At 39.2% G+C, this 26,039-nt stretch overlaps 1 protein-coding gene across 6 annotated transcripts in view; it reads left to right on the forward strand.

Moving 5' to 3' along the window:
- The first annotated feature begins 6,746 nt into the window (after positions 1-6,746).
- CADPS2 (calcium dependent secretion activator 2) overlaps positions 6,747-26,039 on the forward strand; it is a 730,659-nt gene continuing 711,366 nt past the window's right edge. For all 6 annotated transcript variants that reach the window (XM_036759293.1, XM_036759295.1, XM_036759294.1 and 3 more), the window contains exon 1: positions 6,747-7,233. In XM_036759293.1, coding sequence (XP_036615188.1) covers positions 6,892-7,233 — 342 coding nt within the window. In that variant the 5' untranslated portion in view covers positions 6,747-6,891. The remainder of the gene's footprint in view (positions 7,234-26,039) is intronic.

Raw genomic sequence — 26,039 nt, forward strand, 5'->3', positions numbered from 1 at the left:
AGGTGGGGAGGCAAGGCAATCAGGGTTAAGTGACTTGCCCAAGGTCACACAACTAGTACGTGTTAAGTGTTTGAGGCCAAATTTGAACTCAGGTCCTCCTGACTCCAAAGCTCGTGCTCTATTCACTGGGCCACCTAGCTGCCCCCGCTCCCACTCCTGTATATTTTATAGTCTGTCCAAAGTGTATCACTCTATGGCTTCCCACCACAGCATCCTACTGAAACCTCTCTCTAAAGTTACCAATGATCTAACTGACCCATCTAATGGCCTTTTCCCAGTCTTCATCATTCTTCAACTGCCTGTAGTCTTTTGCACTATTGATCACTTTTTCCACCTGGATTCACTCTCCTCTCTAAGTTTTTATGTCACTGCTCTCTGGGTTCTCTTCTTCTCTGATCACTCCTTCTAATTCTCCTTTATTGATCTTTATCTAGTCATGCCTGATAACTGTTGTTGCTTAGTCATTTCAGTCATATCTGACTCTTCATGACCCCATCTGGGGTTTTCTTGGTAGAGATAGTGGAGTGGTTTGCCATTTCCTTCTCCAGATCATTTTACAGAGGAGGAAATTGAGACGAACAGGGTTAAGTGACTTGCCTGGGGTCACACAGTTATTTGGGGGGGGGGCTGGATTTGAACTAAGTTCTTCTTGATTCTAGGCCCAGCACTCTATCCATTGTGCAATCTAGCTTCTACCTAGCTATTAACTGTGGGTGTTTCCAAGGGCTCTGTCCTGGGCTCCCTTTTCCTTCTAGTTTAAACTATCTTGGTGAGCTCATTAGTTCTCACTAGTTGAATCATCACCTCTATGCAGATGATTATCAGAATCACATATACAGTCTAATCTTTCTCCTGAGCTCCAGTCTCACATCCCTGTCTTCTGGACTTTTCAAACAATGTCTCATAGACATCTCAAACTCAATATGTCCACCCATAACTCACTATCTTTCTCCACACACTATCCCAACTTTTCTATTACTATCATGGATACTGCCATGCCCCTAGTCACCCAGACTCTCTACCTCAGTGTTATCTGTGTATTCTCACTCTTATTTACTCCACATATCATTATCAAATCCTGTCATCTCCTCCTTCATAAGATCGCTCATATATGTCCCTTTCTCTCTACTCACATAGCTAGCACCCTAGTACAGGTACTCATCAACTCGTGCCCAGACTATTACAATAGTTCTCTTTGGTCACTCTATCTCAAGGCTCTTTCCAATCCAATGCATCTCCCATTCAGCTGCCAAAATGACTTTCCTAAAGCACAGGTACATTGACCATGTCAATTTCCAACTCAATGAACTTCAGTGGTTCCCTGTTATCATCAGTATATAAACAAAAATATAAATATAAAGTCTTCTTTTTGGTATTTAAGGCCCTTAAAAACCTGGCCCCATTCTACCTTTCCAATTTTCTTATATTTTACTTCCCTCTACACACTCAATGATCCAGCTACATTGGCATTCTTGCTAGCCATCAACATGGCACTCCATCTGTGGACTTCCTGCATTTCACTGGCTGTTTCCCGTGCCTGGGATCATTCTTCTTCTCATAGTTTCTCTGGTTTTCTTTCAAGACTGAGTTCAAATTCCATTTTCTGCAGGAAGCACTTCTCAGTGTATCTTGTCACCCCCAATACCAGTTTCTTCCCTTTGAGATCACCTTCCTTTTATAGCATATTTATCTTGCGTGTAAAATTTTTCATGTCATTTCCCCCTTTAGAATGTGAGCTTCCTGAAGGCAGGCACAGTGTTTTTGCCCTCCTCTGTATCCGCAGTATTTAGCAGAATACTTGTCATGCTGTAGGTGCTTAATAAGTGCTTTTGTCATTGACTATCTCTTCTTTGACCTTATCCTGCCTTTCATCTGGCATGGCTTTAAGCAGCCCTTCTCCTATACTTGTAATTCTTCACCTCTTGGCCTATTAAATTCTTTTTCTTCAAGGCACTCTTCAGGTACTACTGGCTCCTGCATAAAGCCTTCTCTGATTGCCACACCGCATCCTTGGATGAAACTGATGTTTCCTTAATAAAATTTCTTGTAGCATTTTGGTCTTCATTTCTCATTTGCTCTTGTTAGGCACTATAATATTTATAGTGGGTAACCCAAAGTTTTCAGCTTTAGCAACTTAAAACTACACTAAGACTTTTGGGATACTCTCTCCATGTGTCTTTTCTTTCCTGACTCCAATTAGAATATAAGTTACTTGAAGGCAGATATTATGTTATTTTTCATCTCTGCATCTATCCCAAATACCTGTGCAAATTTTTAAAGATACTGAATTGAATTAAATTCTGTAAAGACCCAGGATATGCCACTTTCAATATATTTTCCCTTTCTCAGTCTTCCTTTTTCACTCTTAACTTTCCAATCAGCTGAACATACAAAATTAAGGGAAAACAAAATAATAATTAACAGATAAAGATATGAGAATTAAAAAAAAACAAACCCTTGGCAGTTACATGAAAATGTAAAACTATTTTAAGTGACAAGTTTTAGATCGTCTTTAAAGCAAGTAATTTCAGAAATAAACATAAAGTGCTAAGGAAACACCAACTAAAAGTGTAACCTGTGTGGGCATTACAACAACCCTTACCTATGCAATCCACAGTTAGAACACTCCAATGATTTTCCCCCCCGCCCTTCCCTGCTTGTGTGCATCCACTATAAACCACCTCAAATCTGTTTATTTGAGTTGCGGTGCCTATAAAGCTTCTCCCTAGTTCCCTACAATGACAATAGATGGGGTTCCAGACCAAATGCCTAGCTAGGATTCAGATTCCAGGCAGCTGGCTCTAACCAAGAAGAGAGGAGTAATGGGAAAGAGAACACAGAGGAATCAGAAGCAGGTTGCCAGGAGGTTTCTTTTTCTTATCTTATAAATATTCATTTTAAGAAAATGGCAAGAAATTTAGGCTGTTTGTAGTCTTTCTTTCTTTTTCCCTTTTCTCTTGTAAACACAGGCTACCTTTCTAAGTAGGGTTTTTGGGTTAATAATTTTAATTAGAATGAAAAATTTGCCCATCCATTTGCCGTAAGAAAATGTCTGTTACCAGTTGTATTAAGCAGCTATAAAACTATACTTTTTTTTTAAAAGGTCACAGTTGGAAGGAATTTATGAGATCAGAAATCAAAAGCTTTAAGGGACCTTGGGGACCACTAAGTCCAATATACTCATTTTCCAGATGAGGAAATTGAGAGCTATGGAGGTCAAAGGACCTGTCCAAGGGTCATATGAGTAGGAATAACTGGAGAACTGGGATTTGGACCCAAAACCAGCGCTTTTTCTACAGCACTACAAAGCCTTAGTAGAATCTAAATACGATGGCACCCATTTGAAAGTCCAGAAGACTGAACCAGATTCTCCTAGTATATAATGTACTAATAGTACTCCTTACCAGTATATTGGACTTTGAGCTCTTTTAAAACACTAAGGGCCTATTCAGTAAATTACCATACAAGCTCACTAAATGGTCCCCTGGTGGCTTAAGAAAGGTAATGCATCCCTTCCATACCAAATACACAAAGCAGTTCTTACCTTGGAAATTCCTTATTTATTTCTATTTGGCTAACACATCTTATTTCCTCAACTATCATTCTAGAAAATGAAAACTTATGATGTATTTTATTTCATGCACCTATCTTCCTTAACATTAGAGGTGTTTCATTAAAACACTATAAATTCAATTTATTTTTATGTTCACCTTGACAAAACTAAAAATGAATCATGGAACAAGGTCAAATGCGTCTCATACATTTATGAAATGGTGCAAAGCAATTAAAAAAATAAATCCTGATTCCCCATAGAGGATATTATTTAATGAATTATTGTATCAATATACCAAATGATAATCTAAGGGGTTGAAGGAGTTAAAATACAAACTAGACATATACCAAATAGATCTACATAGAGGTAGAGAGCATTATATTTACAGTAGTATCAATGGAAAAATATGTTGATGGAAAAATTATTTGTGATTTAAAACTTCTGCCTCAATTTAAAGTAATAAATTTCCCAAAAATGATTTTCCCAGTAGTCTGATTTTTACTTTTAGCTGTATCTTTTGAATGAGTAACCCCAAATTCTCAGTTTTTAAGAGAAAAAATAAGTTGATGTGACTGCAAATTTCATTATTTATTTTAAAAAGAATCACCAAAGCTTAAATATACTTAAATACTCTTGAAAAATCATGGATCTGACAACTTTTGGGGGGGGGGGCGGTGAGAAATCCAGAATTGGCCAGTATTTCAATATATTGACCATAACGAAAAATGGACTTTTGGTGGGCAATGGCAATGAATTTGGAACTTAAAAATTAACCCATAATCCTCTAGAAGTTATACACTTAAAGTTATGACTACTAACTCAGCACAAGAAATATTAATTATACAAGGATTTGTTATGAATTTCTGCTACTATTAACCTATTCAAAACATATACCCCTCACCCGAATACAAACAAACATACCGTAGTTAGGTCATTTTTTAGGATTTGTAGGTCATCAAAGGTACAAATGAAGTAGATTGTGTTGAAAATTAATAGATGGAAAACTGAATATCCTAAATTCTTTTTCAACACACACTAGTGTCTCCAGATAGTACTCTTCACCTTTGCAAATAATCTGTGATCTATCATTGCTGGGAATCTTAAGTAGGTTTAGATACCTGGTTTTTAAGGATGTAGTGAGAGGACATAGAAAAGATTATATTTTATATGAGTCAAGAGAATGAACATGTGAAAGACTGTAGCAAATCAGGGAAAGGGAGGAGTATCAAAGAAAGTTGGATAAGAAAATCTCTATACTCATGCCCCAAGTAATTGTCTCTTTCTGTCTTTCTCTATCCTTCACGCAGATGACAAGATGCAAGCAAGCATCTTGTAAAGTCATGTCACCCAGGATAATGTTAGTTGGTCTACAAGTGAACTAAAGATCTGCAATATCTACCTGAAGGGTAGGAGAAGCCTGGAAAAGTAGAAGCTGCTTATTGGAAGACAGGAGAAAATCACATCTCTTCTAGTAATATAATCTTTTCTTAATTTCACCTCCTCTCAGCCTCACCTCCATACTATGTTGCAGTTCAGGGGGATTATAAATTCAGTATTTTGCTTTCCTTCCCTTTACATTGGTGCTAAGGAACTGGATCATAGAACCACTAGAGAAAACTCCAATACTACATACTTTAATACTGGAGTGGAAAAGCTTGGCAGGGTAGGCTTTGGTTGCATCTTAGAAACAATTCAACTAAGGAGGAGGAAAATCAGTGAGAAAAGCACCACCAACATCAGTCCTAGGCTAGCAGTTAAGAGTCTAACTCTGTTTGGAGTCATAAGAGCAGGCGATTTAGGCTCATCTAAAAGGAAGCAAAGTATAGTGAATACATGGAGCACCAGACTTGGAGTAGGGAAGTGTGTGTCCAAATTTGGCATCACCTACTGACTGACCTCACTTTTTTGAGCTTCAGTTTCTTCATCTGTAAAACAGGGTGGGTGTGTGAGGGGTGGTCTCATAATATCTAAAGTCCTCTAAGATCTTAATTTGCTTTTGTCTGGGGCAACTACCACCCCTACCCCGTTTTACAGATGAGGAAACTGAGGCCCTAAGTGAAAGAACATCATAGAATAGGTCACAAGATTTACAGAGTGTGAAAGTTCCACAGAGATCATTAACATCTTTTATCTTACCTAAGTCAAACTGTGCCCGAGTGACAGTATGAAGCCAAGGCGGCATCCTATCTTCTCGCTTGAGGTCTCACTTTGCTCAGCACATTACTCCTTGTTTCTAATACTCTCACTTCCGTTCCTCAAGTAATCCCGACATGTCCGAGCTAAATTAGAGTTCCACTTTGCAAATTAAAAACACGTCTTGGCAGTCTTTAGGAGGTAGAAAATAAGTTTAAAAAAGTGTGTGTGGGAGGAGTTGGGGGGGGGTATCTTTCTGACGCTGCTAGTACTGTGCTTACAGTGGCCTGGGCCTCTGGATAAGTTTTTAACAGGAGACGGACTTTTAAAAGTCTAAAATGTCAATAAGCAACGGAAAAGAGCCTGCTCTATTCTCGTCCAAAGACAAACTCGAATACCGGGTCAGTCCAGACTTCCGCCAGGGGTAAGGAGGAAGAGGGACAGCTGGAGCAGGTGCAGGTGAGAGGCGCCACTTAGGGCTACCACAACTGGACACCTGCGGGGGTGGGGGTGGGGAGCGTCCGGCTGTAGTGCCTCCGTAGTTCAGTACCTGCACCTGGGCCAGCTCTGCACCCGGGACTCTAGGTGAACTGCGAAAGAAAGGAGGATTGTCAGGCCCAGAGTGTCCTCCAGCTTGAGCCGCGAGCATAGCTCCAGGTCACAGCTCACTGATTTTCCCTAAACTAAACTAGCCAGTTAATCAAGGTTACAAACGGCGCGCACTTGGGCATGCGGCGCGCGCGCATTCTTCTTCCCTGGACCCCTCTGCTCCCCTTCTAGCTCCGCGCTCCTTAACATTCCATTCCACGTGTTGCTTGTTGTAGGCGCTACAGGTTCCCCACCTGCGACCAGGGCTGGCTTCCTGGGCCGCTTATCAACTAGGTTGGGGGGACTAAGGACCTCTGCAGGAACAATTCCCAAGGCAACCAGGCTCGACTTCCCCCTTCGCAAACCCCGCCTAGTCATTCCCTCTCGCTCTGGTGGCTCACAATTTTTTCCTCCCCTTCTCCTTCCCGCCCCCCCCACCTCCCGCCCAACTCATGCCCGCCCCTTTCGCCCTGGTGGTAGGAAACAGTCTGGTGCCTAAACTCGACGTGTCCGGAAAGCTGTGGCCGGTTTCCCTTTCGTTCTCCAGCCAGCACAGCTTTCCTTTCCCGGACCCGAGGGCTCAGGAGCTTGCGGGGTGAGGACGGCACCCGGACATCATGCTGGACCCGTCTTCCAGCGAAGAGGAGTCTGACGAAGGGGTGGAAGAGGAGAGACGCGATGTGCTGGTGGCGGCCGGTGGCTCCCAGCGAACCCTGCCCGCGGCTCCTCTCCGGGAAGGGCGGCGGGACCCTCCGGGGCGCCCGGGCTGCGGCAGCACCACCAGACCTGTCAGCCCGAGCCCCTCGGTGCTGAGCGAGGGGCGAGAGGAGCTGGAGCGGCAGCAACAGGAGGAAAACGAGAAGCGCATCCGCCTGCAGCTCTATGTCTTTGTAGTGAGGTGCATCGCGTACCCGTTCAACGCCAAGCAGCCCACCGACATGGCCAGGAGGCAGCAGAAGGTGAGTTGCAACAGGCGCTGTGTGCCTTGCCTTCTCCGCTCTCCGATGTTTACTCTGGAGAGGGGTCTGGGGCGTGTGTGTGTTTATGCGCGTAAGTGTGCGTGCCTGCCCGTTGGGTAGAGGTGTTTTATGAAAACGTATTAAAACATAAGGGGGTTTTGTTTTGATTCTCCCTTAAAACACCAAAGTCGTTCCAGAAAAGTGATCCCTTTTACTGGTCTGGTGGCAGAGGCAACAGCAGTTGATCCCTTATGGCAGGCAGAGGCTGTCAGAGCTAGCCATTCACAAAACGCAGAGACTGGATCACATCATATTGTTGTGTTTGCATCCCGGCCCCTACAGCCACGGCGGAGTCAGACTCAAACTCCCAGCAACTCAACTCTAGCGGTGATCGTAACTGCTGGTCTTCTGGTGTCCTAGCCAGGCAGGGGTTTTGACCTTAAGGGCAGTTGGTGTTTTCTAAAAGATATAGCCTGAGTAGGTGTGTAATGGGGGAGGAAGAGTAGAAATTCTCCTGGGTGAGCAGAAGCAAAGTGAAAATGACAAGTTTCTACTAACGCTTCCTAACCGGCGTAGGGAGTCTCATCCAAACACTGGGGGGTGATGTCTGCCTCTGAATATATAGAGCCAGGATCCTTCTACAAAAGTACTTTTTGACTAGAGATAGACCTAAGGTTAAAATTTAGAAAGTTATAAGCAGTGAGAATGAGGATGGGGCAGGGGTGGGAGGAGGGAGAGAGTAGCATTTCATTTATTGATAACTATTTCAAGGGGTCAGTATTTAATGTTATGGCTAATGCTCTAGGGAGGTCAACCTAGTGAGCCTTCCTTTTGAAATAAAGTCCAATTGGAGTCTTAATGTTATCCTGAAGTTACATATGATGATTCAAACTGTCTCTATTTTAAAATAATATAAATTTAAATATCTAGAAATAACTTTCCTAGTCAGGCATGGAAGACACCCTTGATATCAACCTTTTTATTTTAGGAATGAAAATACTGAGGCCCTCGGAGATTTTCTGTAATGCATCAGATCAAAGCTATTTCCCCCTTTCCTCCTTAACTTTTATGCATGTGATTTTTGTGGATTTTAAAATAGCTTCCAGTTAAACTGTGATTGGAATTCTTTTGAAATAATTCTGACAAACAAATCTTTTTATAGACCAGATTTTTCACATCATATCCAGTTTTGTCAGTCTGTCAGAAATAAATCCCAGCTCGGCAATATTGTAGTTCATTCCCTGTCCAGAAGCAGGACTACACAGATTATTTTTCTGGAGCTACTTATTAATTTCATCCTCTTCTATTATATTTAACCTCCATGATGTTTCATAAAGTCAGAAACTGGAATGGACCATAGAGATCATAGTCCAATCTCCTCATTTTACAAAGGTGAAAACTGATGACTTTGCTCTCAAAGTGCTAGAAAATTGGATATTTTAAGTGTTCGATCTTCTAGATCTCTGTGTAGAAAACTTGAAACATTGAAGTAGCCCTTTTTGAGGTGGATCAATTTTAAGCATCCCAAATGAATTTTGGTTAGTTTACTTCACTACTAAATCTATTCCATTATACAAAATCCATTTTTTTAACATCATTCCAGATGAAAACATTCAGTTCAGCTAAATGAACTATGTAGGTAAAAAAAATCGCTTCAGTAATCATTCTGAATCAAAGTGTAAGTAATTTTGACATATATGATGGAGTTTAGAGAGGAAGCTTCTTTTCTTATGAAGAGCCCCTTGCCCATAGAGTCATCATCATGTAATATTTAGTTTATTTTAGGACCTTGAAGTGTTTAAGATCGATTAGGCAATATTAGAGCTATTTAGAGGGTTCATTTTCAAGTCATATTTCCAAGAGTTGAGGTATATTTATTGGTGGAATTACTTACGATACTTTGAATACTTGTCTAATTTAGTTTCTAAAACAACTTATCCTTTGTTGTTCAAATAGTGTGGATGTATCTGGCTCCTATTGTTTAACTAGACTGTTTCATCAGAAATTGTTTGCATTGGAATACAAATGCATCCATGATTCAAGTTGGTGGTATGTTGGTGCCTCACTCATCATCAGAGAGATGAAGCTAAAATTGAAAAAACACTCTGAACAGGTGAATCTATGCCTTTGAATGTTAGGATATTTTTGTTAGAAAAGTTGTCATCAGAACTGTCAAATCAACTTTTACGTGTCTTAGGGCTGAGAAAGACCTATAATAATTGGAGACTGGAATTGGTTATTTGCATGCGGTTTAAAAGAAGTTGTTTCCTTTTTGTGTCTCTGTATGTGCTTATGTATATCTATGTGCCCTAGCATCTGGGCAGTATGTCTCAACATTCAGAATAATATGATTTACAAATTTAGGCCAAAATGATCTACTTCAAAATGGTGAAGTTTTGGTTAGACACAAATTCATGGTATAAATGCCAAATTATCATCCTAGATTGTATTTTGTAGGTACTACCTTAGAATAGTCAAATATGCACCATAAGTGGGTAGTAGGTTAAATTGTTTACCATTAAAAACACATAAAATTGGATATTCTCCCACAATTGGTAGGATTATAGAAGATAATTTTAAATCCAGAAAGGAGCATGGAGATCCTCTATTGTAAACCCCTCATTTTGGAAGGGAAGATTATGACACTCAATGAAATATCTTGGGCTCACCCAAGATTACAAAGGTAGCTTGTGGACGAATTAAGACTAGAAACTAAGTCTCTTGATTCAGTGTGCTATAGAAGAATCCTTTATAAAGTAAGAGTCTTTTTTGCAGCTTTCTAAGCAAAACTTTACTATTCCAAAGTGAAGGACAGTAAGTGAATGTCAAGACTTGTGAAAAGTAATGTAAAGAAAGATTGATCATGGACTAAAACATTCTTCTTATTAATGGTTTTGGACCTCAGTTTTCCTCATCTGTAAAATGAGAGGATTGGATTGCTAAGGTCTTCTGGTATTAGCATGAAATTGGCTAGTGTATCTAGATGTAAGTGAACCAAAATAAGTGACTTTTTCTGGAGGCACTCATCTAGAAGAGTGCTTGCAATTTAAAAGCTGTAAATTAGCATCATTAAAGTTGTTCTGTACTGTGACTTAATATAATAATGATTTTGGTTGCTCAAAAGTCTGCATTTCATGAGATCATTGGTCACTGTACTTAAGGTGTTTATTATTTGATGAAATAATAAAACTCTGACCTCAAGGGGACATTTTAAAAAAGTTCTTTGAATATATACTTCCATTTTCCCATGTGATGCACTGGAATCATAAGAGGGTGCCTTTACTTATCGTTAAAAGATAAGTTGCAAACCCAGGTCCTTTGTAGTGTTTCCTTATTTATTACCACTGTAGCTACAATAAATTTTGCCTTGCCTTAGTTTTTCTTCTAACATGTTCGCCACTTTCCCTTGGCAATTCTCATTGATATACTTCACAAAGAAATGCCACATAAATAATATAGTGAAAAAGTAGGTAAAGGTTGAGGAAAGCAAATTTCTAAGAAAAAATGATATTAAGTGGGAAAAGAGTTGGGGGGGGAGGGGAGAAAAATAAGAGAAAAGGATTGAGGGTAATTGGTTTATGGCCTCTTTGTTATAGTTCTCCCATCTGAATATAGAAAGTTAAGTATTAGAATAAAATTTTGCAGCTGGGGGAATGTGTGGGAGAGAGAGAGGATATGGGTATGAATATTTGGGGGAAGAGGGTGTTAATTTCCAGCAAACCTTTATTAAATGAATACTCTGTACAAAGATATATGCTAGGTGCTGAGGGAAAAAGAAGTAGAAATTAGACTTAGAGATTTATAGAATCAGAGCCGGAATGAACCTTAGAGGCCATCTGGTCCAACTACCTCAATTCACAGAGAAGTACTGAGGCCCAGAAGGTTAAGTGACTTATTGAGAGTCACACAAGCATGATTTGAACCCCTCTTCCAAATATCAGTCCAACGCTCTTTCTAGTAACACCTCATCCCTGCCATCATGGAATACTATAACTGTGATATAAAATTGAACATAAATGTATGAGTGATGCAATGTGCCAGGTTAGGTTAGAGGAATAAAATAATTTTTTTAATTTCTGAAGGAATGGACTGCTTAACACTATATTCTAAGACAATTAGGTTTCCTGAACTCAGGTAAATTTTGAATTTCTTTAAGAGTAAACTTCAAGTTCATTAAAAATAATCCATCCTCACTCTAGGTGGCATGGGTAATGAAACTTTGTTGTAATATTTGGAGGGAGGGAGAAGGGAGAAGGGAGAAGCAAAGTAGTGGCAGACATTTATCTATAGACTTGATCTATTTAGCTCTTGAACCCAAAAGTCAAATGAATTGCCCCAGATGACATAGAAAATAAATAGTAGAAATAAGATTTGAACTCAGGTTAAAAGTAATGTTCTTCACACTAAACCAGAGCCCTGACATTGGTGTGTATAGCTCATGCATGACCTGAAGTGTTAGCTAGATGGGATATATGATAAAAAAGGAAGCAACATTTTTTTTTAGTTCCTAGAAGAAAGGGCATAGGCTACCTTGTGATTAGAAAGTAGGCATGGTCTCCCTGTTTTTTCCATATAGAAACTAACATAACTTAAGTTGGCTTGAGACTATCATCCTCCCTTCTTACCATAGACCAAAAAAAAGGCAGCTGGAAAATGGTAACATCTATTGGTGTAGAACTAATAACTTTCAAGTGAGAATTTCCCAATTCTATTACCAAACCCCAGAGCCAAGTAAGGGATTTTGAAACCTCACAGTGTGTATGGTTTTCTTGCCTGCAGGTTTCTAGCAGCCCTGCTGATAGCCTAAAAGACTACCCTCTTAGGGAGTTAGGATAATTTATTCTTTCTACTGGTCGGGTATTGGTACATTATTGAACAAATACAGCATGGATGTACTATGTCGTTTGTTGCTTTTAGTGATATAGTATAGATTATCCTTTGGGGAGGGGGGTGGAATCCATGCATAAAAATAAAACCTCAAACTGGACTTTAAACAGTATCTCAGTGAAAATTGTTCATGCTTTTTCAACTAAGTCATCTAACCCTCCACAGGGTACCATGAGACCACAGCACTTAATTTTGTGGAATGAGTTGTGCTAATGAGAACTCAGACCGATTAAGTGAGCTTGGCATTTGCTTCCTTCTATTAAAAGTAAAATCAGCTGTAATTTTGGCATGTACAGATCATCTCTCTATAAGAGCAAAACAAAATTCTTTTTGTGTACTTCTCCCTTTAATTTTGTGTTCTCAAAACCAAGTAAACAAAACAGTTTGAAAGGTTAAATGCCTTAGAAAAAATAAACTACCAAATTATGAGGAGCCTAAGGAGATCACATCCTGCTGAGTAGCTCTGACTGGTGAGTCCTTACTGGACCATTTTTACATTACTTCACAAGTGTTTATAAAACAGCCTAGTCGTTTTCTGATTGGGTTTACTTCTCTATTTCAGAAGAAATTAAGTTTGAGGGTGATAGTTTTATATCCGTGCAAACTAGGTGGCTCCCCCTCACTAGAGTCTTGAAGGAAATCAAGAACAAAATTGGGGAATGGTAGGTCATCATGTGTGACTTGTCATTTAAAGACCTCTGTGCTAAAGAATTGTATATTGTCAATGAGTTGCCTTCTCTAAGGGTTCCAGATGGATCCTGGAAACTATAGGGTCATGTCTTATTTCTGTCCAGCAAAGCTTCAGTCTACAATGAAGAGTGAAAGCATCAAACAGTTAAGTAAACAATTTATGGGGAAACTGAGAAGGGATGATGGATTCTGTCTAATCTGCTAAAGTTATATGAAGGAATAAATAATCATGTCATGAAGGGTAAGTCAGCAGTATATATGATTTATCTAAAACTTTGAGAGTGCCTTTGAGAAGTTCTGTATTAAAACTATTAAAAACAAATTAAGTTAAATTGTTTGGCAATAGGTTGGTTTAATGTATTCTTCAAGAGCTGTTATTTTTATTTAAAATTCTTTATTTGTTTCAATCAGCTAAGATTCACCTTCTCTCTTCCCTTTACCTCCTCCCCTCCCCACATTGAGAACATAAGAAAAGCAAAACTCATTACAAAGATGTATAGTCAATCAAAACAAATTTCCACATTGGCCATGCCCTCCAATTTTATTCTTCATTCTGAGTCGTTCATGTCTCTATTGGGAGGTGGGTAGCATGTTTTCTCATTAGTCCTCTGGAATCCTGGTTGTCTGATTGGTCATTACACTAGTCATTATACTAGTTAGTCATTACACTAATAAGAGTTCTCATAATAGTATTCTGTCATATTTTATAAGTTTTTCATCTATTCAGTAGCTGTTGAACCAGAAGAAAACAGTGAGAGGGGGACTTTTACTAGTGCTCATAATTTCCAGCAATAAGGGGTGCCAATACATGCATCCTCTCTAATGCATCCCCAAACCCTCTTTCTTAACTGCTTTCCTAACCCTTTTACATGCTTGGTCTTTTCCCTATCCTGAGAAAAGTATACTTGCTCCTAGAAAGAGTAATCTGTATTCCCTGAATCATTTTCCTTAGCACCCACTCATTCAGCAAAACTCTGGCTTCTGTGCTTGTGTCTTTACTAACACAGCTTTTCCCAAGGTCCTCTGTCTGCTGAATCCAATGGATTTTTACAGTTCTTTTTCTTTATCTCTCATACCTATTTCTTGATTCTACTTCTCACTTGGCCCATGTGACATTACACCATCATGGCTTTCCCCCCCTGCTGGTCTTCTCTGACCAGCCCTGTATCTTGCTGGCTCCTAATCATCTTTCTATCTCTTAACATGATTGTGTTCCAAGGTTTTGTCATAAGCTTTTACTTTTCTCTGCTTTCTCTCTTGGTGATCTCATTTATCCCCAAGGCTCTACATTACTTCTAAGTAAATGATTTCCCAATCTATATTCTTTCTTCAGAACGCTAACTGCTAGTTGTCTCCACCTGGATTTCCTCTTTATACCTCAAACTCAACTTGTCTGAAGTTGAACTAGGCTTCCTTTCTAAACATGTGCCTGTATCTAACTTCTCAGTTCAGGTTAATAGCACCACTATCCTCCTAATAATTTTTGATTTCCCTTTCCTTCACTCCAAAAGTCTAATCGACTGCTAAGTTCTGTTGTTTCTACCTCTATTTTTTTTTTGGTGGTGAGGGTGGAGTTGATTTTTGAGACTAGATCTTCCTATTTCACCCAGGCTAGAAAGTCAGTGGCTAATCACAGGCCTGATCCCAGTATTGATCAGCACAGGAACTTTAACCTCTCTGTTTTTCCAGTCTGGGCTGCACGTCTCCTTGGTAGGCTTCCACACAAGAGGGTCACCATATTGGTGCCAGACTCAATGAGGATATATAGCTTTAGCCCTATTGCAGCTCAAAACTCTCAAACTCAGGTAATCCACCACACTTGGCTTCCCCACCAGCAGGAACTACAACCATCTGCTACTACAACTGAGTGTTTCTACCTCGTCAATACTTCTTGCATCTAGGTTTTCCTCTCCACTCCCACTCTCACCATCCTAGTTTAGGTCTTCATCTTTTTTCTTTTGCAGTAGGAGCTTCCTAATTGATCTTTAGTCTATCCCTTTGCCTGTCCATATTTGACATCACTGTTGTTGTCCCAGTAATCTTCTTAATCAGTCTCTCTGATCATGTAACTCTTCTAACGTTTAAAGATTACCCAGTAGCTTAGAGAATAAAATTTAACTACTGAGCCTCCACAGGCTTTCCATAGCCTACTTATGCAGCCTTTTCTCATTTTACTCCCCTTCACATATTCTGTTGCAGCCAGACGGGGCTATTGTCTGTCCATTTTCTTTAGCCTTCTCTCATCCGCATTACTTTGTCCAAATTGTTGCCATATTTGGAATGGATTCCTTTCCAATTTTGCCTTATCTATATATTTGTTGTTGTCATTCTTTTATTTCAAAGTACAAATAAGATGCTGTCTTTTCCATAAAGCTCTTCTGATTTCTGTTGAAATCGATTTTTTCCCTAAAATTTGTAATATTACTTTGGATTTTTTTCCTTCATTTAAATACCATTAATTATTGTTGTTAAGGCTTTAAAGTTTGAAAATTACTTAAATACATAATTTCATGTTATTCACACAACAACTTTGGATTATGTACATTAATCCTGGTATATTATCACTAGTTTATAGAGGAGGAAACAGAGACCTAGAGAAATTATATGCTCTGACCCATGGCCACACAGCAAGTAGTATCTGAAGTACAATTTGAGCCTAGGTCTCTCCTGATACCGTGTGTCCCCTTTGTACGCTTCTTAAGTCTTTCTTATGTCACAGTCACTTGCATACTTCTTGTTTTTCTTTCTCCCCCTCAGATTATGTTGTAAGTTTTTATTCTTCCCTAATCAGTTTTCTTTCTCACTTACTATAATGACTATTCCAAATATCTTCTCTCAAGCCTCCCATGGAATCTCTTCTTACACTCTCAGCTCAGAACCTCACCATATATTTTACCTAGAAAATGGATGTCATTTTCTGCAAGCTCTCTTTTTTCCCTTCCTCCTCATGTTACAGTCTCATAACTATTTCCTTTTTTCTCCTATTCTTTGATTAAGAGATGGCCTTTCTTCTTCCCCAAGGCCAAGCTGTCTACATGTAACTTTGACCCCATCTCTTCTTGTCTTCTCTAGAAGATGGTCCCTACTGCTTCCCCCGTCTTTTCTAATCAATGATTCAGGAATTAGATTAGAATGTGAAACCCTTCTGGACCATAAAATGAGTTAAAAACAACTTTACTGACAATAAGAACAAAAAAATACAATTCGTGGTAAAATTCAATCAAAATATTACTCATCTCTGTGTCTTCTTTTTGCCTCTGTCTTTACCCTGAAAGACCAGCAGTTGTTAACATGAGGTCTGAAAGGCGTTCCTGAAGGGAAATGGGAATTCTAAAACCTACAAGCCTTGACTCCACGTAGGTCACTTTATCTCTCTCGCTCCAGCCCTCTGGATTAAACAAATCACAAAGATGAACATTCTGAATCCCACAAAAAGCACTGATGAGCAGAATTGACTGTATTGTTTTTAGTTAAGGAAATCACACAGCCCTATACTGACTGCAACAAAGCATTGCAGCGTCTATCTAGATTGATGATGGACCCAGTCTCCAATCTCTGTTGTGTTTCTGGGGGCACCAATCTGATTATTCTGTTCAGCAGAAGGCATATGATGCATCTGATGGACACTAATATACCCTGTAAACAACAGTATTTAGTGGGAAATATCAGCAAAGTCTGTCCATTGTCCCTAACTCCAAAGTGGAAAGTCTTTAATTGTTCAGTTTTTTCTCAAACAGATCCATGGGCATGACCTGGAAATTAATATGAATTAAAAATCATTTCTGCTGCACCCCTTACGTGCCAGCCATGCAACTCCCATATCATCTTACCAGGAGGACTTGCCAAGACCCCATCCCTCGGGATGTCATTTATAATTTGATTAATGCCTGCTGAGGTCCAGCTGTATATAATTTCTTCATAATACTTAGTGGTTAGTGCCATGTATGAATGTGGAAAATTGTTGTTCCTTCAGAGCTAATTCTTTGTAGGTAGGGGCCCGTTAGGCAAGTGGAGGAGGCAAAATTCTGGTGCTAGGACTGGAGGTCTCAGCATCTGACAAAGTCACAACCTCTTCATGATGGATGCTAACACCTGAGGAACCTCAGGAGAGCATGATCTTGAATGTGCCATTTCTGTTTAGTAATAGCAACAACTTCCTTGCCTTGTCTATCTTGCATCAATCATAACATGTAACTCAGAACAAAGGAGAATAGTATACACCTGTGGTGTCTATTTGGTAGCAGCTAGGGCCAAGAACAGTCAGTCATTTGTTTTATAAAAGTGATATAGTGAATGGCCACTTCAGGGAATTTTTGGTTCCAGAAGTCTAATAGACATTTAGTCTGGCCACTCCTTTGTGCCTGTCAAAGGTCTCAATCACCCTTTTCCTCAATGAACAATGACATGAAAGAATATTGGCCTCATACGATTCCAAGTGTCAGGTGAAGAGGATCCTGGATAATCTGCTTTAGGTGTTCTAAAGATACTGCCTGTTCTGGGCCCTGCTTGAAAGAGAGTAACTTAAGTGATTTGGTAAAAGGGGGTCAGCTGTGAGGCAGCTAAAATTTTGTGCCTGGAGTCAGGAAGACCTGAGTTCAAATAGGACTTCAGACACCTAATAGCTATGTGACCCTGGACAAGTCATTTAACCCCTTTCTGCCTCAAATTCTTCAACTGCAACATTGAGATAATAACATCTCCCTTTCAGAGTTATTGTGAGGACCAAGTGAAATGATAATATTTGTAAAGCATTTAGCAGAATGCCTGACATGTAGGAAGCACTTAATAAATGCTTATTTCACTCTCTCTTCCCCCAGGTAGGGTATTTATGGGAATTTGAGTTTTCTAAAACCTAAAGAGTCCCAAGGGCCTTTGAACTTCCTTTTAAAGTCGTGAAAGTCTGAGTAGCAGTAGCTTATTATGGACTACATCCAGAATCAGTTGAGTTCTCCTCATGCAGCATAATACTAAACACACAACCGTTAGGGCTGGATTCCAAATTTCCTTAGAGTTGATTTCCTACTCTTTGTCTCTAATGTTACCTGGACTTCTGCCATTATGGCCCCTTCTCTTCCATTTGGTATTATATTGCTAATATAGGGATGGGCTTCAATGCCCTCGGGAAGTGGTGCCTCTTTCAGGTGTCTCCCATCAAACTATAGCAGCATGAAGAGAACCTAAGTTACCACAAGGAAGGCTAGAGAAGGTATACTTAACTTCTCTCTAGGTAGAAGCAAGGGGCTCCTGATTAGTGCTAGCCAGAGGGATAGAGGAAAAGGAACTGGCAACATCAGTATCCTCATAGTACTTACTGGGCCTACCTATTTACAAGAACAGACACAGCTGCAGCAATCAGCAATAACAACTTTATTTATTTTCTGTTAATTTACAATAAGTTACCCTGGTACCAATCACTGTCACCAGTCATATTTTTATATAAGTGGAATTTGTACAGTGAAGTACTCCAGCCTCCTTCATTTCCATTACTAGGTAGGAAATATCTTTCTTCTCTGCATCCTCAATCCTAGGACTCAATTTTGATAAATATTAACCACATTGGATGGTTCAGGCAACTCCAAAGAGATATATATATATGTATGTGTGTGTGTGTGTATGTATGTGTGTGAGATAATCCGTGTAATGGGCAGGCCTGACTCAGGTCAGTCCCTTGTTAATTTAGGTTAGTTGCTGAAAGGAAGTGAGATACTTGTAGGACATTCAATGTCTTTTTAAAAAAAGGCTTACTTAGCTATAGAGTGGAAAGGATATTCAGTAAGGATATTTCTGCACTAAACTTGAGTAGGTGTGGCTTCCCTCATTCTCATATGGAAATGTCTAGTCAGTAGATCAGGATGTTGTGATTCATATGGCATCGGGACAGCTCCCAAGTCTAAAGGGCCCTTACTACTGTGAATGGGCCTTTGGGTGACCTAGAAGCTATGTTGATACATTGAGAGGCTATCAGTAAGCTGCTTTAGGGGGTTGCATTTTGAACCTTACCTCCCTGGGACAATCCAGACCCTGGCCAAATTGTATCTCTTTTCAGGGAAATACTTGCTTAACCTATATCGGGGTAGAAGGGGGAAAACCTGGTAGATAGCGGACCTGTCACCACCAACTACTGGTAGTAGCAGTACAAGTTTTGACTTCAAAGAACTTGTAATATGCAACCCAACAGTATACTCCATAAATTAGCCATCGTGGCTGAGACCCAGACAGGGTACTGAAACAGGAAGAGGTTCACCCTCTTCTCTCTTTGATGAGCTCCTTCTGGGGCTTCCATTTTGTGCAGGGGACCAAGCTGGTATTCTTTCCCTTCCCAACCCAATTCCTTGCTTCTAGACTTTAAAACCATGCTTCAGCTGAAGTCTCATTCTGGAACTTCCCTCAGCACCTGAGACTTTTTCACCCTGGAACATCCAACCTGTCCCTGTGACTTACTTATCAGGGAATATCCATCTGTAAGGACTATTCTCTTCTCCCATTGGTGAGTTTCTTCTAGGGCCTCCATTTTCAGGAGTATCCCAAGGTAGCCTTCATTCTCTTCTCAGCCCTGTTCCTGGCTTCCAGACTTCAAAATCATGCCCCACCCCCCACTCCTTGCTGGGTGCCATTATCTCCCCAAAACACACTTTTAGCTGCCTTTTTTGTGTTGTCTTTTCCCTTAAAAATGTCAGCTCCTTCAGGAAAGGGATTGTCTTTTTTGTTTGTGTTTGTATCCTTATTGCTTAGCACAATGCCTCTTACAGGGTAAACTTTTAATAAGTATTTGTTTCCTTCCTTCCTTCCAAACTCCTAATGGAAAATGGGCTGCCTTTATTGTCCTATTGAGGGACTCTTGATATAATAATACCCTGTCTGCCAGTTTCTAGCAACCCCTTTGTATTTAACAGCACCCTCTCTAATTTTTTTAAACATTTTTAATCAGCTAAAATCTTCCTTTCCTTCTAGTCTCTTTATCCCTGCTCCACCCCATTGAAAAAAGAAGAAAAAAACCCCTGCAACAAATATACATTGTCAAGCAAAACAAATTCCAACTTTTGCCATGTCAAAAACATATGTCCCAATTTTTACCCTGAGTTCAACATCTCTCTGTTAGCAGTTGGGTAGCATGTTTCATCTTGAATCCTTTGGAATCATGGTTGGTCATTGATCTGATCAGAGTTTTTAAGTCTTTCATAGTTGTTTGTCTTTGTAATGTTGTTATTGTGTAAATTATTCTTCTGTGCCTGTTCACTTCACTCTGCGTCAGTTCATACAGATCTTCCCAGGTTTTTCTGAAAGCATCCCCTTTTGTCACTTTTTACAGCACAGTAGTAGTGATGAACTGAATTTAGGAGAGAATTTGGTTCTGGGAAGGACTCTGTGCAGAATGCTAGATCTAATAACTCTGAAGCTGGGTCCTCATTGGGAATGGGAGGTTGTGAGGAGGGAGGATAAAATCCAGCCAACCAAAACCATTTCTTTGGAAAATTTTAGCCCTTATTTTGGTGTTCTTCATTGGGGAACCAACTGCAGCAGGTATTTATTTTTCTAGAGCCAAATATATGGAAGATTTTCCCATTTTAGCTACTTAAAAAGGGACAAAGGGTAATTTTCCTCTGGATCCCGTAACTAATTCAGTTGACTTTGCAAGAACAAATTCTCTCTAAGTTCTGCAAGTTGATGTAACATTGCAACTTATAAAAACTCTGCATGGTCCTCTCTAGACTACAGTGTCATTAGTAATTATCCATATGATTTATTACCTTGCCATTTGGACTTCTACAATCCTCCAACTTCCTCAGCAGTAACAGCCTTCCTACTCTGAAGTTCCTGTGGAAGAAGTCATTCCCCGTCCCTTCTGCTCCAGAATTGCAGAAATGGAATAGTCCTGTGGCTCTCTACCCAGCTGTACCAGTGCCCAATCTTCATCTTTACCAATTCCTCTTTGATATATCAGGGGACAAAGAAGCCAAATCAGTAATCTACCCTTAGTCGTCTGAACCAATCAAATCCCAAGAAAAGCCTCTTCCCCCTTAAGAGAAACCAGCCCAGTCTACATAAAATAGGTGGTTTTACTGTTCTCACTATTTTTATAATATATAACAATTATAATTCTGTAATTATCAACTGGTTTTTTATCTTCTGCCTGGTTTTGACTCCACTATTATCATCCACTCCCAAAGAAAACTCTCATCACCAGGAAACTCGTCATCATTGAAATTGCTTCTCGTTGTGCTTTAATACTCATTCCTCATCCTAGCCTCAGTGGCTGCTGCCCCTCTGATTGGAAGTCTGGAGGATAAAGCAAAAAACTTCTCCCATAGCCTCCTTTCATAGAGGGCTCAAAATCCTAGCCATCTCTTCATTTGCCACAAGCTGCTCTGCTTGGTTTCAGCTTCATCATTATTATCATATCCCTTCACTCAAAGACCCCTCTGGTGCCTCTCCCTCTCCCTTTCTACTTCCTTTTATGTATTGTTTTTCCTCATTTGATTGTGAGCTTCTTCCGGGCAAACTAGGTGGCACAGTGGATAGAGTGCTAAGCTTAGAGCTTTTGTGAGTCTTGTGAGTTCAAATCTGGCCTCAGACACTCACTAACTATGTGTCCCTGGGCAAGTCACTTAACCCTGTTTGCCTCAGTTCCTCATCTGTAAAATGAGCTGGAGAAGGGAATGGCAAACCTCTCCAATATATTTGACCAGAAAACCCTAAATAGGGTCACGCAGTCAGACACAACCGAAATGACTGAACAACAACAAACAAGGGCAGCGACTGTCTTACTTGTATCCCCAGTCCTTAGCATAGTGCCTGGCACATAGTAGGTGCTTGATGAAAGTTTATCAAATTGTATAGTGAAGGACGCGGTGACTTAGGTGGGTCTTCAGAAATCCACCAAGTCAGGGACTCTGATTGCAAGTAAGTTGGACATTTTATGTTCTTAGGTGACCAGGAAGTTGTATCATTGAAACTGGGGCCAGTCGGGGTCCTAGAACTGCTTTGTCTCCTTTTAGAGGAAACTAATCTCTGTTGTAGGAGGGAAGGAGGAAGAGTGGACCTAAATATATTTGGTGGTGAAATACTGATAGATATTAGTTCTATCGTTTTCTTATTTGCTGGTCTGTTACTCAGGTCACAATGACTAACTATGATTAATTCCCAAAGGTGTAACTTGGATCATCTTCCCTTTTCTTGGCTGTATTCTCTTAGTGACCTTTTCATTTATCTTCTCCCTGTATACAACCCCCGGGTCTATATATTCCTCTTGAGTATTATATCACAAATGAGATATATATTTATCAGCCATCTAAATTAACATACTCAAAGTAGAATTCATTATCCCCCCCCCACCTCTAACTCACCCACAATTTGCTATTTACTTTGATCCTTTACTCCTTCTAGTGACCCAAATTTACAACGTTGGCATCATCCTCGATTCTTATCTCATATATTGCCAGATATTATTTTTATTTGTATGAGATCTCTCACGTATGCCCCCTTCTCTCTAATCACACACCACTTTAGTTTAGGCCCTTCTCCCCTCTTCCCTAAATTATTATAATGACCTCCAAATTGGTCTTCCTGCTTCAAGTCTCTCTCTGTTCCAGTTCATCTGACATGTTGCAGAGGCAAAATTAGGGACAAATGAAAGGAAATGTGACTTTACAGAGTTGGCATTAAGATATGATACTTATTTTTTCTTGAAGTGATATAGAAGGAAAATATATAGCTTCAAAAAAGCTGAACTTAAATTAATATGTAATGGATTATTAAATAAATGTGGACCTTTTGAGGGAGTATCCTTAACCTTTTAAGATCAACACCCAAGGATATTGTTTATAGTACATCCCTTAATACTATTTTCAGCTGCAGAATTGAGTTTGGTTCTTATCCAGTATGGCTGATCTTATGTAAGTTGGAGGCAGAGCTAAGATTAGAATTCACAGTCCCCTCTAGTTATAGCATATTGCCTTTCCCATAAACCACACTTGACATACAGAGATGAGACATCGGCTAAAAATTAACTTATCACCCTCATTAGCACATTAACAGGACTCTCTGAAATGTCTAATGTTCCTTTGAGGAAAATTGCCTAGTAAGCAACCAATTCAAGAAGATAGGTAAGGACTTTTTCCCAAACTGACGTAATATTGTACTTAGTAGAGAGAGAAAATAAGGTGGGAAACGCATTGGATTTGGAGTTAGAAGACAAGAATTTAATTTAAATCTCACCACTACCTAGCAACAGGCAAATGACTTAACCTCCCTGAACCATAGTTGACTCTTCTGTAAAATAGGAATGATAACACTCTACATGCTTCAAAGGATTTTTATGAGGAAATGCTTTGCAAATTAGAAAACCCTATGGAAATGTGAAGCATTGTTATTAGTAATTTTATAATGACTTTTGACTCACTTTCTTTTGTGGAGAAAGAAATCAGAATAAGGTACATGGATTACAAATGTGCCTTTGTATGGCAAGGTACAGGGACTGGGCTGAAGAATAATTAAATAACTGTAATAGAAGATCTGTAAGGATCTATACAGATCTAATATTCTATGATTTTATAAGGTAACTTCTAACTTACATTCTCCATACTTTGTATCTTTGCTTGGAAACTTTGCCTATGTGGTACATCTATTAATTAGAAAAATATCCAAGGTAAGGTCTAGATTTTATGTGTGTGTTTGTGCTGTGCCTGTGAACTAGAGAAAAGCAGTAGAGGATAAAGCTAATTTAGAAAAAAAATCTTGGTAAGAAAGCTAAATAAGTAGTCTTCCCGAGGATGTTTAAGAATGAAAATAGGAGGACAATAAATAAAAGAAAAATGGAAAAGATCTGCAAAGATTTTTGGAACATTGTTTTTGCCATCAGAGATAGAAAAGCAACTCTAGTGTGTCTCTAATATCACAGTCTCAGACATGCTTTCAGAAGCTAGAGAAATTATATTAAAAAGAGCAAAGATGAGAAAGGCAAGCAGCAGTATTGGACTATGGAAGAAATCCCTATTAGAGGCAGTTATGAGGCCAGTGAGAAATTGACTGGTAAGATATTTTAAGGAGAGGAGATACCAAAAGTATGGGAAAAAATTATCAGGTCTTATTAATACCAGGAGAACATCAACACCCACTGACTTATACCTACTTTCTCAAGTATATAAACTGTAATAGTAGAGAATAGGCAGACTTTCACAAATGAAATATGGGTTAAATATATGCCATCATATAAAAAATGAAATACATAGAGAAAAGAATCATACTGTGCTTATTGATTATTAAGAAAAAGCATTTGATTTAGTTGGTTCTCTTCCAACAAGATGTCTCCCATTTGTACATTAAAGTCATTTGAAATTCCTTGCAAGATAAAACTAGAAATAACCTCATTTAGTGATCTTCTGATCATAAAAAGTCAGGTGAGCTCTAAAACAGAGACATGTGCTTGGCCATTGTATTTTCCACCATGATGGAGGAGATCAAGTTCAGAGTCCAAGTAGGATGACAAGAAATTGGCCAAGGTGGTTGGTTGGAACTATAGCGTCATGATCTGAGACCAGCTTGATATAGGGACCTTGAAGAACTGGAAGGGCAAAGGATAATAGGAAAAGGTCATCTGGTCATATGGCAAGGTGAGACCTAACATCCCATGTGGTCCTCTGATGTATTTGCAGTGTTAGAAGGAGGCAAGGAAGGCCTTCAGAACATTGAATGGACTCCCATTCAGTGAGCTTATTAAAGGATGGGGACAAAAGTCATACAAAATGGGCCCCATAGTTCAGTTGTGATCTGATTGGAGTATCCAAATTAGCATGATCAAAGATCCATCCATTTGAATATTTGACATTATTGGGAATATTTAACTAACTTAAAAACTGATTCCTCTATTCTACTATTTTTCCTTTTGACTTTTTTCTCTTTTCTGGGCCATAGGGGTGAGGCACTCTACTACCCATGGAAGACACATGATTTGGAAAGTTCCAGAGCTAAGCGAACAAAAAAGAATTTGGAAAAGGTTAAAGAGCCATGTACAGTTTTACTGTATGAAATATTGTGAATCTAAGGACTCTTCTTCTTTGGCTTTAAACTGTAAAATAAACTTGATTAAAATCTTGACAAACAAGAGCTCAATTAGCTGGAAATTCTTAACATTTCACTTTTAGGAAAATGAGCCAATTGATAAGATAACACGCAGAAATCAGGAATATCAAATATGTAGGGCTTTTTTCCCTAAAAGCTGTTTCTAGGGTATGAGCTAGGACCAATGAAGAAATAGGTATCACCATCTGTTCCCTGTCCACTCCCCAAAGCATAGTTTGTGACAACGAGTGCATTTTAACTTGTCATGAGGTGACTTTTTTGAATTCACATTTAAAACAACACCAGGATGCTTGCCAAATTAGGCATTTTATTTGTATACTTTTTCTCTCATCAGAGATATCACTTGGCCCCCAATGTTCTCATTAATTTCTGAATTATATATTGGCATTCAGAAACTTCTCAGCAGGGCATCCATCCATCATCATAGGCTGTTTCTCACCATCTTCATGGAAGTGTATAGTAAAAAATATCTGATATATTTGTGGTGATATGTTAATGTTTACCAGGTTCTTTATTGTCGCATTCTACAGTACAAATGTCTCTAAAGACAAGAGGTAATAACATTGGAAAGAAATGGATAGAACTGATATATGTGGTTTTATCTTTGTCATTTTTACCTAACTTTTTAAAAATAGAGTTTTAAGAGATGGTACTCTGGCTGTAATTACTCTCGTGATGTGAAGGCTTACTTGAGAATTTTAAATCTGATATGGTATATATCAAGGATCAGCAATTTCATCAGTGTTGTTAATTCCTTTACTGATGCAGATTGCAACTACACTCAACATTTCCCACAGTAATCCTGACATTTAATGTCCATGGTCACTTGTCCTTCCCACTAAACAAATACATAAAGCAAAGTTAAGATAATAGGTAAATTACCCTGCATTTTAGCCTGCAATTTAAGCTTAATTCTCAAGTCACAACTAAATCTGGCAATCAGAATCAAATATCTAAAATGAAATATTAAAGAAAATTGATGATTAAGTCATCACATTAAAGTCCCCAATTGCTTATCTGGCCCTGGAGTCTAGCAGATTGGGCAATTAGAGTCACTGTGTTTATTTACCCATACAATATTTCCTTCACCCTCTGCCACTTTATCTGATGTAGCACCCACCTCTCTAGGTAAATATTTAAAATATATCTCA

This window comes from Trichosurus vulpecula, chromosome 5 (assembly GCF_011100635.1).
Source record: "Trichosurus vulpecula isolate mTriVul1 chromosome 5, mTriVul1.pri, whole genome shotgun sequence".
Classification (NCBI taxonomy): domain Eukaryota; kingdom Metazoa; phylum Chordata; class Mammalia; order Diprotodontia; family Phalangeridae; genus Trichosurus; species Trichosurus vulpecula.